At 54.8% G+C, this 12,566-nt stretch overlaps 3 protein-coding genes across 3 annotated transcripts in view; 1 reads left to right on the top strand and 2 right to left on the bottom strand.

Annotated features, from left to right (window-relative positions):
• Positions 1–199: 199 nt before the first annotated feature.
• EAH_00009840 (hypothetical protein, conserved) lies at positions 200–1,986 on the bottom strand (the record flags this gene model as incomplete). Its single annotated transcript, XM_013395286.1, has 3 exons — positions 200–211; positions 391–509; positions 894–1,986. 3 exons carry the CDS (start codon positions 1,984–1,986, stop codon positions 200–202), a joined length of 1,224 nt encoding a protein of 407 aa, XP_013250740.1.
• Positions 1,987–3,747: 1,761 nt separating this feature from the next.
• Positions 3,748–8,000, top strand: EAH_00009830 (hypothetical protein, conserved; the record flags this gene model as incomplete). Its single annotated transcript, XM_013395285.1, has 2 exons — positions 3,748–4,713; positions 4,911–8,000. 2 exons carry the CDS (start codon positions 3,748–3,750, stop codon positions 7,998–8,000), a joined length of 4,056 nt encoding a protein of 1,351 aa, XP_013250739.1.
• Positions 8,001–8,966: 966 nt separating this feature from the next.
• EAH_00009820 (TPR domain-containing protein, putative) overlaps positions 8,967–12,566 on the bottom strand; it is a gene marked incomplete at both ends in the record, with an annotated part of 13,327 nt that continues 9,727 nt past the window's right edge. The window contains 3 exons of the mRNA XM_013395284.1: positions 8,967–9,033; positions 9,380–11,396; positions 11,787–12,336. Coding sequence (XP_013250738.1) covers positions 8,967–9,033; positions 9,380–11,396; positions 11,787–12,336 — 2,634 coding nt within the window. The remainder of the gene's footprint in view (positions 9,034–9,379; positions 11,397–11,786; positions 12,337–12,566) is intronic.

Here is a 12,566-nt window from a genome sequence, read left to right as displayed (position 1 = left end):
ACATAATATACATATATGCATCCATATATATATATATATATACATATACACCTATGATATATATATATATGTATATACACCTATATATATGCATAGAAAATGTATGAATTTAAATGCGGATGCATGCAGAGCGTGGACAGCTGGAGAGAGAAACACAGAAAAGCAATCAGCAAAAACCCTAAACCCTAAGCCCTAAACCCTAGGACCCCCTCTGAACCCACACATTAAACCCTTGAAAACAGCAGCAGCAGCAGCAAAGCAGAGACATATCTGCACATGTCTGCAGGCGAGCAGGAGGCAACCCCCCCAACCCCAAACCCTAAACCGTAAACCCTAAACCCCACACCCCAAACCCTAAACCCTAAACCCTAAACCCTCAGGCGATTGTACCTGTTTAAACACATTAGGAAAACGAAGAGGCAGCTCAACATATTCCCGAAGCAGCTGCACTTCCTTCTTGAGGCCCCCTAAGTCGTCATAGGTCACCTCGCTAGCAGAATCAAACGCCTCTGCATGCAAACCCTAAACCCTAAACCCTAAACCCTAAACCCTAAACCCTAAACCCTAAGCCGTATCTATTGAGGCTAATTTTCTTAATTGTAAGCCATAAAACGCACGCCCTAAACCCTAAACCCTAAATAACAAATGCTAGGCGCTGAACCATTAACCCTAAACACTTAACGCTAAACCCTAAACCCCAAAACCCTAACTCTAAACCCTAAACCCTCAAAAGAGAGAAGAGCTGGGGAGAAAGACACCGCGAAGCATCTTTCTCTCAGAGAGAAAGAACAGCAACAGCAGCAGCAACAGCAGCAGCAACAGCAGCAGCAACAGCAGCAGCAACAGCAGCAGCAACAGCAGCAAAAGGAAGAATATTTCGGGTGTCTGCTCACCTCTATCTAGGCCATCTTCTCCGATTATTTTTGTTGTTTGTTCCCCCACCAACCCAAATTCTAAATCGTGTTTATTTTCTCCATCTATCCGCATTATCTTTATTTCTATTTCTTCTTGCAAACCCTGGGGGCCCCCAGGGGCCCCCCCCAAGGGGGGCCCCCCAGCATTATTACCACTTCTTTCTTCTCCTCGTCTCCCCTGTACATACACCGGAATTTTATATTGATCACCAACACGGAGGGGTCTAGGACGTGAGTTAAAGAAGCTTTCTATTGCATGCAGCACCGCTTCCCAAGCCTGGGGGCCCCCTGGGGGCCCCCCTTTATCGAGGGGCCCACGGGGGCCCCCCCCTGTTGCGGCTGCTGCTCCTAGGAATGGAAAGCTATCATTAAATATCTGCACGTACACCCGAGAAGCCAATGGTAAAACATCTAAGCGCTCTATAAGAAGAAGGTCACCTTCATATAGCTTAAGCTGCGCATACACCCTGGGGTGTACAGAGACCTCATCTTCCTTCAACTCCTTGTCTTCTATTAAAACCCCAACACTTTTTCTTTTTCTACGCCCCTGCAATACAAGCGGAGCTCCTGGCTGCAGCTGCAGCGCCCTAGCTCTCTTCGGGTGTATATACACCGCAGCAACATCCGAAGAGTGTGGGGCCCCCAAAGTCAATAGATTGGGGGGCCTCTTAATATTACCACCACTACCCGTACCCGATGGGGGCCCCCCAAAGGGGGCCCCTCCAGAGGCCCCCCCCTGGGGGCCCCCCTTTGCTGCTGCTGCTGCTGCTGCTGCGCTTGACCCTGAGCTACCGAAGAGCCCCCCACCTCTGAGGGCCCCCAACCAACGTGGGGTCCCCTGCAAAGAGGGGGCCCCCAGAGACACAGAAGGCAGCAGCAAACTGCTGCTATTAGCTGCTGCTCTTGGGGGAGGAAGTAGAGAAAGAGCCCCCACAGGAGGGGCAAGCAGCAGCAGCAGCTGCTGCTGCAGCAGCAGCAACAGCAACCCCACCCATGAACACACAGATCCACGCAAAGAAAACGTCAGGGGGGGCCCCATGGGGGCCCCCGCGCCTCGTTTTCTATGGAACATGAACAGGCCTCAACAAACCCTAAACCCTAAACCCTAAACCCTAAACCCTAAACCCTAAAGCCTCGGGCTTAAACAATACCAAAGGACGCAGCAAGGCAACTTCAAGCCCGCACACACCCGAGTGTTTTTGCAGCAACAGCTGCAGCAAGAACAGCTGCAGCAGCAGCAGCAGCAGCAGCAGCAGTAGCTGCGGTGTGTGGGGAGTATGATGCCTTGTTTGCCCCCCTTTGCTGCAGTTGTTGAGGGGCCCCTCTTTTTCTGTTTTAATTAATTAAAACAGAAAGGACTAAGACAAAGAGAAAGGGTTTACCTTACAACCACACCGGGGGCCCCCCGTCAATCTGCGTGGGGCCCCCCAGCAACAAGACAAGATAAGGTATGCAGCTCTAAGCCTACTGTAGAGAGGGGGCCCCCTAATAATACTCTTCAAACCCTAAACCCTAAACCCTAAACCCTAAATTCAAGACAAAAAAACACACAAAGAAATACAAAATCTGGGGCCCCCTCCTGCTCTACCTTCACACGCTGCAGGGGGGGCCCCCAGGGGCCTCGGGGCCCCCCCTCCTACCCTTTTATCTTTTTGTTGTTTAGTGAAGACAATTTATTCATGTATAATCTTCTTTTAAATTCTATTTTAAAGGTGGGGGCCCCAGAAGGGTTTAATCATTAGCCTGGGGGGCCCCGAATACACCCCCTACGCCAAACCCTCGACTCGTAGGGGCCCCCTAAACATACTAAAGGGTCCCCAGGGCTTCATGGGGGCCCCTGTCTGCATGCAACAAACAACAGAGGCCCCTGATGCCTCTATCTTTCCCCTCTAGAGGCGTTCTTGGTGGCCGTCTACTCCTCAGGGGGCCCCCCTACAGGGGGGCCCCCAACAAGGGGGCCCCTAACAGGGGGCCGCCTAAAAGGGGGGCCCCCAGCAGGGGGGCCCCCAACAGGGGGTTCTCCAATAGGGGGGCTCCTTTGGGGGCCCTTGTGCTAACTTCCTGTGAATCCTGTTATATTAGAGTACAAAGGTTTTGGGGTGTATGTGCAGGGGCCCCTTGCTTTCAGCCCCAGCTCTCCTTGGGGGCCCCTTTAAATATATCTTCTGCAGTACCCTATTCTGGAGGGCCATTAGGGGCCCTGGGGCCCCCAACAGGGGGCCCCAGCCCTGACAGCAGAATCAACAATGGAGAGGGGCCTCTGGGGGCCCCTGGGGGCCCCTTTGTCGATATAAGGCATCTTGTTGCTGCAGCAGAAGCAGCAGCAGCAAGGGGATGTGCATGTTGTCCTCTATTTTGGGGGCAGACAGCAGCAGCAGCAGCTGCTGCTCGCTTTCAACTCACCTGGGAGGTCGGGGCCCCGGGGGGCCCCCGAGGGGCCCCCCGATTGGAGGCCCCACCCCCTCATGCTGCGCTGCCGCTGCTGCGCCCTCTTCTGAGAGCAACAGCAAGACTCGCTGTAGCCATAAGAGCAGCAGCAGCAGCTGCTGCTGCTCCTGCTGCAGTTGCTGCTGCTCCTGCTGCTGCTCCTACTGCTGCAGTTGCTGCTGCTCCTGCTGCAGTTGCTGCTGCTCCTGCTGCAGCTGCTGCAGCAACAGCTGCTGCATTTCAGGTGCCTGATAGTGTATGTAGAAGCAAAGGTAGCGATCCCTTCTCTAACAACAACGATGGTAGGGGGGCCCCTCTCTGTGATGCATGCAGGGGGCCCCCAGGGGGCCCTAACGGGGCCCCCCAGATGCCTTCTCTGGTAGATCTGCTACTGCTCTGCGACCAGATGCTGCGGGGCCTCCTTGAAGCCCTACGATGTCTCCTTAGGGGCGTCAGCAGGCACACGGGGGGCCCCCAGGGGGCCCTTGTGGGGCCCCCCTTCTCTGTGAGGGAGATCGCAGCAATTGTAGGGATATATGGATGTCTTGCTGCAGCACTGCAGCAGCAGCAACGAATCGAAGCCAGTGAAAGGGGCCCCCTAGAGGGGCCCCTCAGAGGGGCCCCTGAAGCGGTGAGGAGCCCACTGGGCCCCACAGGGGCCCCTTCTACTGTCTGCACTGCAGCTGGAGGGGGCCCCTTGGGGGCCCCCCACAGGGGCCCATCATTGGGGGGGGCCCCCAGCGTAGCGGTGTGGGGCAGGCAGCTGCACGGGGTGTATAGGGAGGTCGTAGGTGCGGTGCTGCTGCATGCATTGGGGGCCTCGCGACGTCCTTGTCTACCTCCAGGGGCCCTTATTAGTGCTGATTCCTTTTGGGGGCCCCTTGATAGGGAGAAGGAGGGATGGGGGGCCCCCACAGGTCTTTCTGCTGCATCAGGTTTGCTGCTGAGGGCCCCTATACCTCTCACCAGTTTGCTGCAGATTCTTGCTGCCTTCCAGCAGCAATCGGAGCAGCGCTCTAGGGGGCCCCCTTGGGGGGCCCCCCAACCAAACCCGGGGGGCCCCACCGCATTACAAGGGCCCCTGCCTTCTATAAGGGCCCCCAGTGCGCTATTGCAGCTTCTAGAAAGGGTTATATGGGAGGCTCAAGGAGACTGGGGGGCCCCCCAGGGGGCCCCCATTTTGAGTGGGCGGTGCAGCTTGCCTCCCCTTGCTGCTGCTGCTGCTGCAGCCCAGCTGCAGCAAAAGCAGCAGCAGCAGCAAGACGAAGCAGCATCAGAAGAAGTTGAAAGATTGGTGTTTGCTGCTACAGTGCTGGCGGAGGCTCGCGCTGAAAGGGGGGCCCCCAAAGGGCCTAAGGGTCCTTTCTTCCTGGTGCGACTCTAGAGTTTAGGGTTTAGGGTTTAGGGTTTATGGTTTATGGTTTAGGGTTTAGGGTCTACGATCTCGGATTAAGGACCTAGGATTCCGGATTAAGGGTTTAGGGTTTAGGGTTTAGGGTTTATATTTCTTCAGGTTTAAGGTTTAGGGTTTAGGGTTTAGGGTTTAGGGTTTTATGGGTTTGTTTTCAGGCTTTGTCTCTTATTAGCGAAGCTCTTCTTCAGCGTATTGATGCCTTCCTAACAACAACACCTAGGGCTCTTGCTGCTGCTTCCCAGGGTTGTGGTGGGGGCCCCCGTGCAGCAAACCCTTTGGGGGGCCCCCCTGCTCCTCTTATTTCAGAGGCATCACTTCGTTGTCTGCTTCCTAGGGTTCCTCTGGGGCCCCCAGGGGCCCCCGGTGCTGCAGCAATTTGTTTGCTGCCTCTGTTGCTGCTGCAGTCTTTCGCATATAGCAGCTTCTCTCACGACGGCCTCATAGCTGCCTTATGCTATTATTTAATGAAGCCTTTAAGGGGGGCCCCCGCAGTACCCTCTTCTTTGAATAGGGGGGCCCCCAGAGGGGCAGAAGTAGGGGGCCCCTTGACTGTAAAGGGTTTATCTGGGGGGCCCCCTGCTGCAGTAACACCAGAAGGGGGGGGCCCCCACTTCTTTTGTTTATTAGATCTGTGGCCTTCACCTGCTTTGTGCTGTCTTGCAAATACTTTGCATGCATTGGGGGCCCCCCAGCCTTCTTTTTTTCGTTATCTCTTCACTCATTACTTTCCTCCAGGGGGGCCCCCCACCAAACAAAGGGGGCCCCGTTCACACTGCAGCAGCAGCAGCAGATCCAGAAATTGCAGCAGCAAAAACAGCAGCAGGTCTTTATGCAGCAGCAAAACCAGCAGCAGAGGCTGCCGCAGCCGCAGCATCTTCTCTGCCCCCACAGCTGCAGCAGCAGCAGCAGCAACAGCAGCAGCAGCACAAAAGGAGATGGCTGATGCTGCAGCAGCAGCAGGGGGGCTTGATGCTTCTGAAATAGAGGATCAGGGGGCCCCCTGGGGGCCCCTCTTAGATGCTTGGGGTGGTTCGGTAGGATGGGCGTTGGGGGCCCCCCAGAGGAAGCGGCATCTATTACGTTTGCTGCTGCAGCAGGGCCCCCCCCATCTGAGGGGCCCCCAGGTGTATACGCAGCTTCATATTCGGGGGTTTGACCGCTGCAGCAGACGGGAGCTGCTGCAGCTGCTGCTGGCAACAGCAACTTCAGGGGCCCCCCCTCCGAGTCCTCAATGGCTGCAGTACCTTGCACTGCTGCTGCAGCAGCAGCAGCAGAAAGCTTTGCTGCTGCAGCAGCAGCACGAAGGGAACGGCCTCACCAGTCAAACTGCAGCAGCACGAGCCGCAACAGCAGCAGCAGCAGGAACCAACGCAGCCGCCTCAGGAGCAGCAGCGAGCGTAGGAAACACACCACTCACTGTAGCAGCAGCAGCAACAGCAACAGCAACAGCAACAGCAACAGCAGCAGCAGCAGCAGCTAGTGATGATGAAGCTGAGGACTTAGCAATGCTCGGCTTTGCGTTGCCGTATTTGCCGCCTCTCACGTTCCTCCCAGCCCTCTGGCCTACTCCAAAACAATACAGGGGGCCCCCTACTGTTGCAGTGGGGGCCCCTCAGGGGCCCTTAGAGGAGGGGGGGCCCACCCAGGGGCCCCTAGGGAAGTGGGGGGCCCCTCAGTGGCCCCTAGGGAAGGAAGGGGCCCCCCAGGGGCCCCTTGAGGAGCGGGGGTCCCCAAAGGGGCCCCCATCTCTAGGGGCCCCTGAAGAGCCCCTAGAGATGGGGGGCCCCCAAGGGCCCCAGGAAGGAAGGGGGCCTCAAGGGTTTATAGAAGAGGGGGCCCCCAAGGGGCCTCTTATAAGACAGGACCCTGAAGGACCCCAGGAGTGGGGGGGCCCCCAAGGGCCCCTAGAGAGTGGGGCCCCCTCAGGGGCCCCCTATGAGATTTACTCTCTGCCTGTTTTGGGGGCCCTTAACATCAACTCCCTGGAGAAGGTTCCTCTTGTAGCTCTTCAAAGTCTCCTTTTGGGGCTGGTGCTGCATGCGCCCCCTATCCAGCAGCAGCAGCAGCAGCACCAGCAGCAGCAAGGCAGGACAACGCCCAGCAGCAGCAGCAGCAGCAGCAGGAGCTGTATCTTGGGAGCTAAGAAAGGGCCTTGCATGCACTGGGAGCCCCTTCGTCTCGTTGCTGCTGCTGTTGAGGAGACAGCTGGTGGTTTATTGTCTCTTTGGCAGCAGCAATTCTCGCCGCAGCACTTAAGAGGGGCCCCCCTTGCTGCAGCATTCGGTATCTGCTGCAGCAGGGCCCAGGACCCTATAGGGGCCCCCAACTTAGAAGGGGGGGCCCCCAAGGGGCCCCCTTTGAAGGCCTTCACTGGTATGGGGGCGGCGCGGCTCTGCAGGCAGTCGTTTACTGCTGCTTTGTCTATGGCGCTGCTCGCAAGGGTGCTTCCTTTACCTGCAGCAGCAGCAGCAGCAGCAGGTGGAGCAGCAGCGGGTGCAGCAAATGGTGATGGAGAGGGAGAAAATGAGCAGCAACAGCAGCAGGTAGTGCAGCAGCAGCAGCACCTGCAGCAAGGAGTTCAGGGCCGTCGGCGGCGGCTGCTGCTGCTCAGGCAAGGACCCCCTGCTGCTTATCTGTCTCCTTCCTGTATGCTGCAGCTGCTGCCGCTGCGCACCTTGCGTCATTTGCTGCTGCTGCTGCTGCTATCTGCAGACCCCTCCCTTTGGGGGTCCCCGGAGGGGCCCCTTGTGCAGCAGATGGAGCTCGTTCTGCTGCAGCTGCAGCAGCAGCAGCAGATCTCCCTGCAGCAAACAGGGTTTTCCCTCATACCAACGCTAATGGAGAGTCCAGCAGCAGCAGCAGCAGCAGCAGCAGCAGCAGCAGCAGCAGCAAAAGAATCGTACCTGCCGGCGCAGCAACGACTGGAGCCCGGGACAGCTTTGGCAGGCCTTTTGCGCTCGATGCAGCAGCAGCAGCAGCAGCAGGTGCAGCAGCAGCCGCAGCAGCAGGTGCAGCAGCAGCAACTGCAGCAGCAGCACTTGCGGCAGCAGCAACTGCAGCAACAGAATTTAGGGGGGGGCCCTTCGTCTTCGCAGTTCCAGCGCGAAGTAGCAGCAGCTCTACAGGGCCTCAGCAGCAGCAGCAGCAGCAACAACAACAACAACATGCTTCGTGAGGTTGCTGTGGGGCCCTACTACATTGATATTGTCTTAGAGGCCCCCGAAACCCTGTCGGGCAAACCCTAAACCCTAAACCCTAAACCCTAAACCTTGGCTGAGGCGCTGCAGAACCTTCTAGGGTTTACAGGCATTTGTTTAAAGGGGCCCCCAAACAAACTGCGGGGGCCCCCCTCGCCCCGCAGCAAGAAAAGAATTGAAGTATACGTACAATATAAATTCTACTTTTTAATGCATTTTGTATATATATATATATATAGATGCATATATATGTATGCATATATATATATATGTGAAACATGCATATATATATATATATATATGTATGCATATATATATATATATATGCATATATACATATATAGGTAGGTAGGTAGATAGGTAGATCTATAGATATATAGACAGATACGCATATATATATGATATATATATATATATATGATATATATATATATATATGTATCATATATATATATATCATATATATATATATGTTATATACATACAACGCCTATATGTATATTAATGCAGATTATATTTGCATATAATGCCCACCTATGTCATATCTATTCTGCACTTTGTTAACATATATATATATATATATATATATATACATATATATATATATATATACATATATATGTATATATATTATATATATGTTAAGCCTCTCTCTCTGCCTCTCTCTCTGTCTCTCTCTCTGTCTCTCTCTCTCTCTCTCTCTCTCTCTATATATATATATATATATATGCTAAGCCTCTCTCTCTGTCTCTCTCTCTGTCTCTCTCTCTGTCTCTCTCTCTCTCTCTCTATATATATATATATACATATATATATATATGTGTTATGCCTCTCTCTCTCTCTCTCTCTCTATATATATATATATATATACATCAGTGGCTGGGAAGACAAGGAGAGGAAGACAGCAGAACTGAAAACGCCTTTTGCGGCCCCTCTTGGGGTTTTATCAAACAACTCAAAAGCAGTCTTCTAAAGTGCGGTATTATTTAGGGTTTAGGGTTTAGGGTTTAGGGTTTAGCGGAAGGGGGGGAGGGCCTCTGCTGCAGCTTTGGGGGCCCCCCAGCCTTGAATGCACGTAAGGCTTTAAAATGCAAGCACAATGGGCCACAAGGGTGTTGCCTGCTGTTGCTGCTGCTGCTGCTGCTGTTGCTGCTGTTGCTGCTGCTGCTGCTGCTGCTGCTGTTGCAGCAGCTTATAAGAAGGCAGCAGCAACGCTGCACCTGCTGCAGCCGTCTGCATCTCTACGGGTAGCGGAGGAAGGAGGGGCCCCCCTTTGGGGCCCCCTTGACAGGAGGGCCCCCAATAAGCCTTCATCTCCAGCAAATACCCCACCACTTAATGAGAAGGGAGGGGGGGGGGCCCTCGATGAACTAAAGCTAAGTAGGGGCCCCAAGTTAGTATTAGGGGGGCCCCCCTGATGCTCTAACCCGACGCTCGGCCGAGTGAGATTTACTTTAGGTACGGTACCCTCATGGGGGCCCCCTAAAGGGGGCCCCTCAGGGCCCCCCCCATGGAGGGGCCTCTCAGGGGGCCCTCTTAGGAGGGGCCTCTCAGGGGGCCCCTCAATAAGGGGCCTCTCACGGGGCCCCCCAAGTAGGGGCCTCTCAGGGGGCCCCCCAAGTAGGGGCCTCTCAGGGGTGGGCCCCCCAAGGAGGGGGGCCCCTTCTGGGGGCCCCTCAGAGGGGGGCCCCCTAAATAAGCGTACTGTTCTAAAGGGTAATGGGCGTGCAGTGTTGGGGAGAGAGAAAGAGCCTCCGCCTGAAGATAGAGGGAGACAAAAAGTATCAACAGCCGATCCAAGAGCAGCAAAGGGGCCCTTGGGTTGGGGGCCCCTTGAAGGAGACAGCAATGAACTAGCTGGAGAAGATCCTGCTGCTGTTGTTATCGTTGTTCCTGCTGCTCCTCCTGCTGCTGCTCCTCCTGCTGCTGCTGCTGCTGCTGTTGCTGCTGCTGCTGCTGCTGCTGTTGCTGCTGCTGCTGCTGCTGCTGTTGCACCTACGAATGGGGGAGAGGAGGCCGGGGGCCCCTCCTCTTCCTCAGATGATGATTGCGGGGGACCGCTGCAGGGCCCCCTCCCCCACCTCGGGCTGTCAACAGCAGCAGCAACACCAGCAGCAGCAGCAGCAGCAGCAGGGGCGGCATCCTCAGCTATGCCTCTCAGCAGATCGCTGGGGCCCCCCTCAGTGCTACTGGAGTTTATGTTCGAAGCATTATAAAGTAGGGGGGCCCCTTGAGGTTCTGGTAGCAACGGGTTTGTATTTTCATTAGAGAGGGGGCCCCCCCTTCCCGAGGCCCCTGCTGCTGGGGGCCCCCTCCTAGGGGCCCCTTCTCCTGCTGCTTGTACTGCAGCAGGATGATGATGGTTTGTTAGAAGCATTTCATGCTCTATTGTCTCTGCAGCAAGTCGGGGGGCCCCCCAGCTAAAGCTGCTGGTAGAAGAGGCTGTAGAAGGGGTCCTTGAAGAGGGGCCCCCTGGTGAGGGGGGCCCCCCTACCCAATCACTTGAAGCTGCTGAATCAGAAGACGCTCGGCTTGCCAGGGAGGAGCTTCTGCTGCTGCTGGGGGGCCCCAGGGCCCCTAATACCTCAGCCCAGGGGCCCCCTCCATCGACAGAAGGGGGGCCCCCCTCACTTGAGTTAGCAAATCGTTGCCATGCTCCTTCACCTGCTGCTGCTGCTGCTGCTGCTGCTGCTGCTGATTCTGCTGCTGCTGCAGGAGCAGGTTCGGTCAAGGAGCATGCAGACGGCGCATCGAGCCAAGGAGACACCCCAGGTTCCTCTGCTTCTGCTTCTGCTGCTGCTGCTGCTGCTGCTGCTGCTGCTGCTGGTTCATCCAATGAGCTGTGGGGGAGGGGCCCCTCGAGGGGCCCCTCGGAAGCCGAAGGGTTTGCTGAAGGAGAGGGAGACCCCCCAACACTGGCAGGTGAAGACAGCAGCAACCCGCTGCCTAAAGGTGCTTGTGCTGCTGTTTCTGCTGCTGCTGCTGCTGCTGCTGCTGCTGCTGCTGGTTGCTGCCTAACAGGAGGCAGCCTGCGCATGTAGGGGCTTAAAGGGGCCCTCGGGAGGCCCCCAAATTCGCTAACGAGGGGCCCCTCGCTTTCTATCAAAGGTGAATCTCTATGGGTGTCTCGAATGCTGCTGCTGCTGCTGTTGCTGCTGCTACTGCTTCTCCTCCTTCTGCTGCTGCTGTTGCTGGTGGCGTGTGTACGCGGCGCTTCCTGCTGCTGCTGCTGTTGCTGTTGCTTCAGCTGCTGCTGCAGGGGCTCCTGCGGTAGAGCAGCAAGAGCTCCTATTTGCTGCAGCAGCAACTGTGTCTCCTCTGGCAGCCTGTTAAAGGCCCGCAGCAGCAACTGGGGTCTCATATAAGCAGCACTTTGTTTTATTGCTGCTGCTGCTTCCGGCTGCAGCAAACTGATGGCGTCAATCACACTAAAGTCCAAAGCCTCTGCAAACGTAGCACATAAACATTCATACATGCATGCAGCAGCAGCAGCAGCAGCAGCAACAGCAAGAGCAGCAGCAGCAACCAAAACAGCAGCAGCAACTAATAAGCTGTCAAACCCTAATAAACCCTCATAAACCGTAATGAACTTTAATAAACTTTAATAAACCCTAATAAACCCTAATAAACTTTAATAAACCCTAATAAACTTTAATAAACCCTAATAAACTTTAATAAACCCTACTAAACCCTACTAAACCCTAATAAACCCTAATAAACCCTACTAAACCCTACTACACCCTACTAAACCCTACTAAACCCCAACAAATCGTCAAACCCTAATAAACCCTAATAAACCCTAATAAACCCTACTAAACCCTAATAAGGCGTTACCTGCAATGCGAATGGCTGTAGAAGGGCCGATGCGAGCTGCGCCTGCAGCAGGAGAAGAAGGGTTCGTCGAACAAACTTTGAACTGCAGACCTCCAGCAGCAAATATATCTCCAGCAGCAAACAAGCGGCAGCGGGTTGAGGGGTTTGAAAGAAAGGGGGAGAGAGAGCACTTCCATATTGACTCCACAGACATTAAGCCTCCTCTACATCTTCCTGCTGCTGCTGCTGCTGCTGCTGCTGCTGCTGCTGCTGCTGCTGCTGCTGGTGATGCTGGTGATGCTGGTGATGCTGCTGATGGTGGTGATGCTGGGGGTTCGTCTTCTTCGTTAACTAATAATTCTTCTCCTACAGCTGTTGCTGTTCCTATTGCTGTTGCTGCTCCTGCTGCTGCTGCTGCGCTGGCTGCGTCTTCAGCATCAGCATCATCATCATCATCATCATCAGCAGCAGCAGCAGCAGCAGCAGCAGCAGGGCTGCCTAGGAGCTGCTTGAAGGGAGAGATAACAACACAGTCAAATTCGCCGTATGGGTCCACGCACAAATTAATCTCCTGCAAACAAAAACAAGAAAAAACAAAGCTGCACATACCTTATGTACAGCAAACAGCAGCAGCAGCAGCAGCAGCAGCAGCAACAGCTATATCAGCAGTATCAATAGCTGCACTAGCAACAGCAGCATTAGTAACAGCACTACTAGCAACATTAGCAACAGCAACATTAGCAGAAGCAGCAATAGCAGCACAATTAGGAGCAGCAGCACTAGCAGCAGCCAAAGCAGCAT

The sequence above is a fragment of the Eimeria acervulina genome, genomic scaffold, assembly GCF_000499425.1.
Source record: "Eimeria acervulina Houghton genomic scaffold, Eah_scaff49, whole genome shotgun sequence".
NCBI classification, from domain to species: Eukaryota; Apicomplexa; class Conoidasida; order Eucoccidiorida; family Eimeriidae; genus Eimeria; species Eimeria acervulina.
Note: the sequence above shows the minus strand (reverse complement) of the source record. Positions and strands in the feature narration are given on the sequence as shown.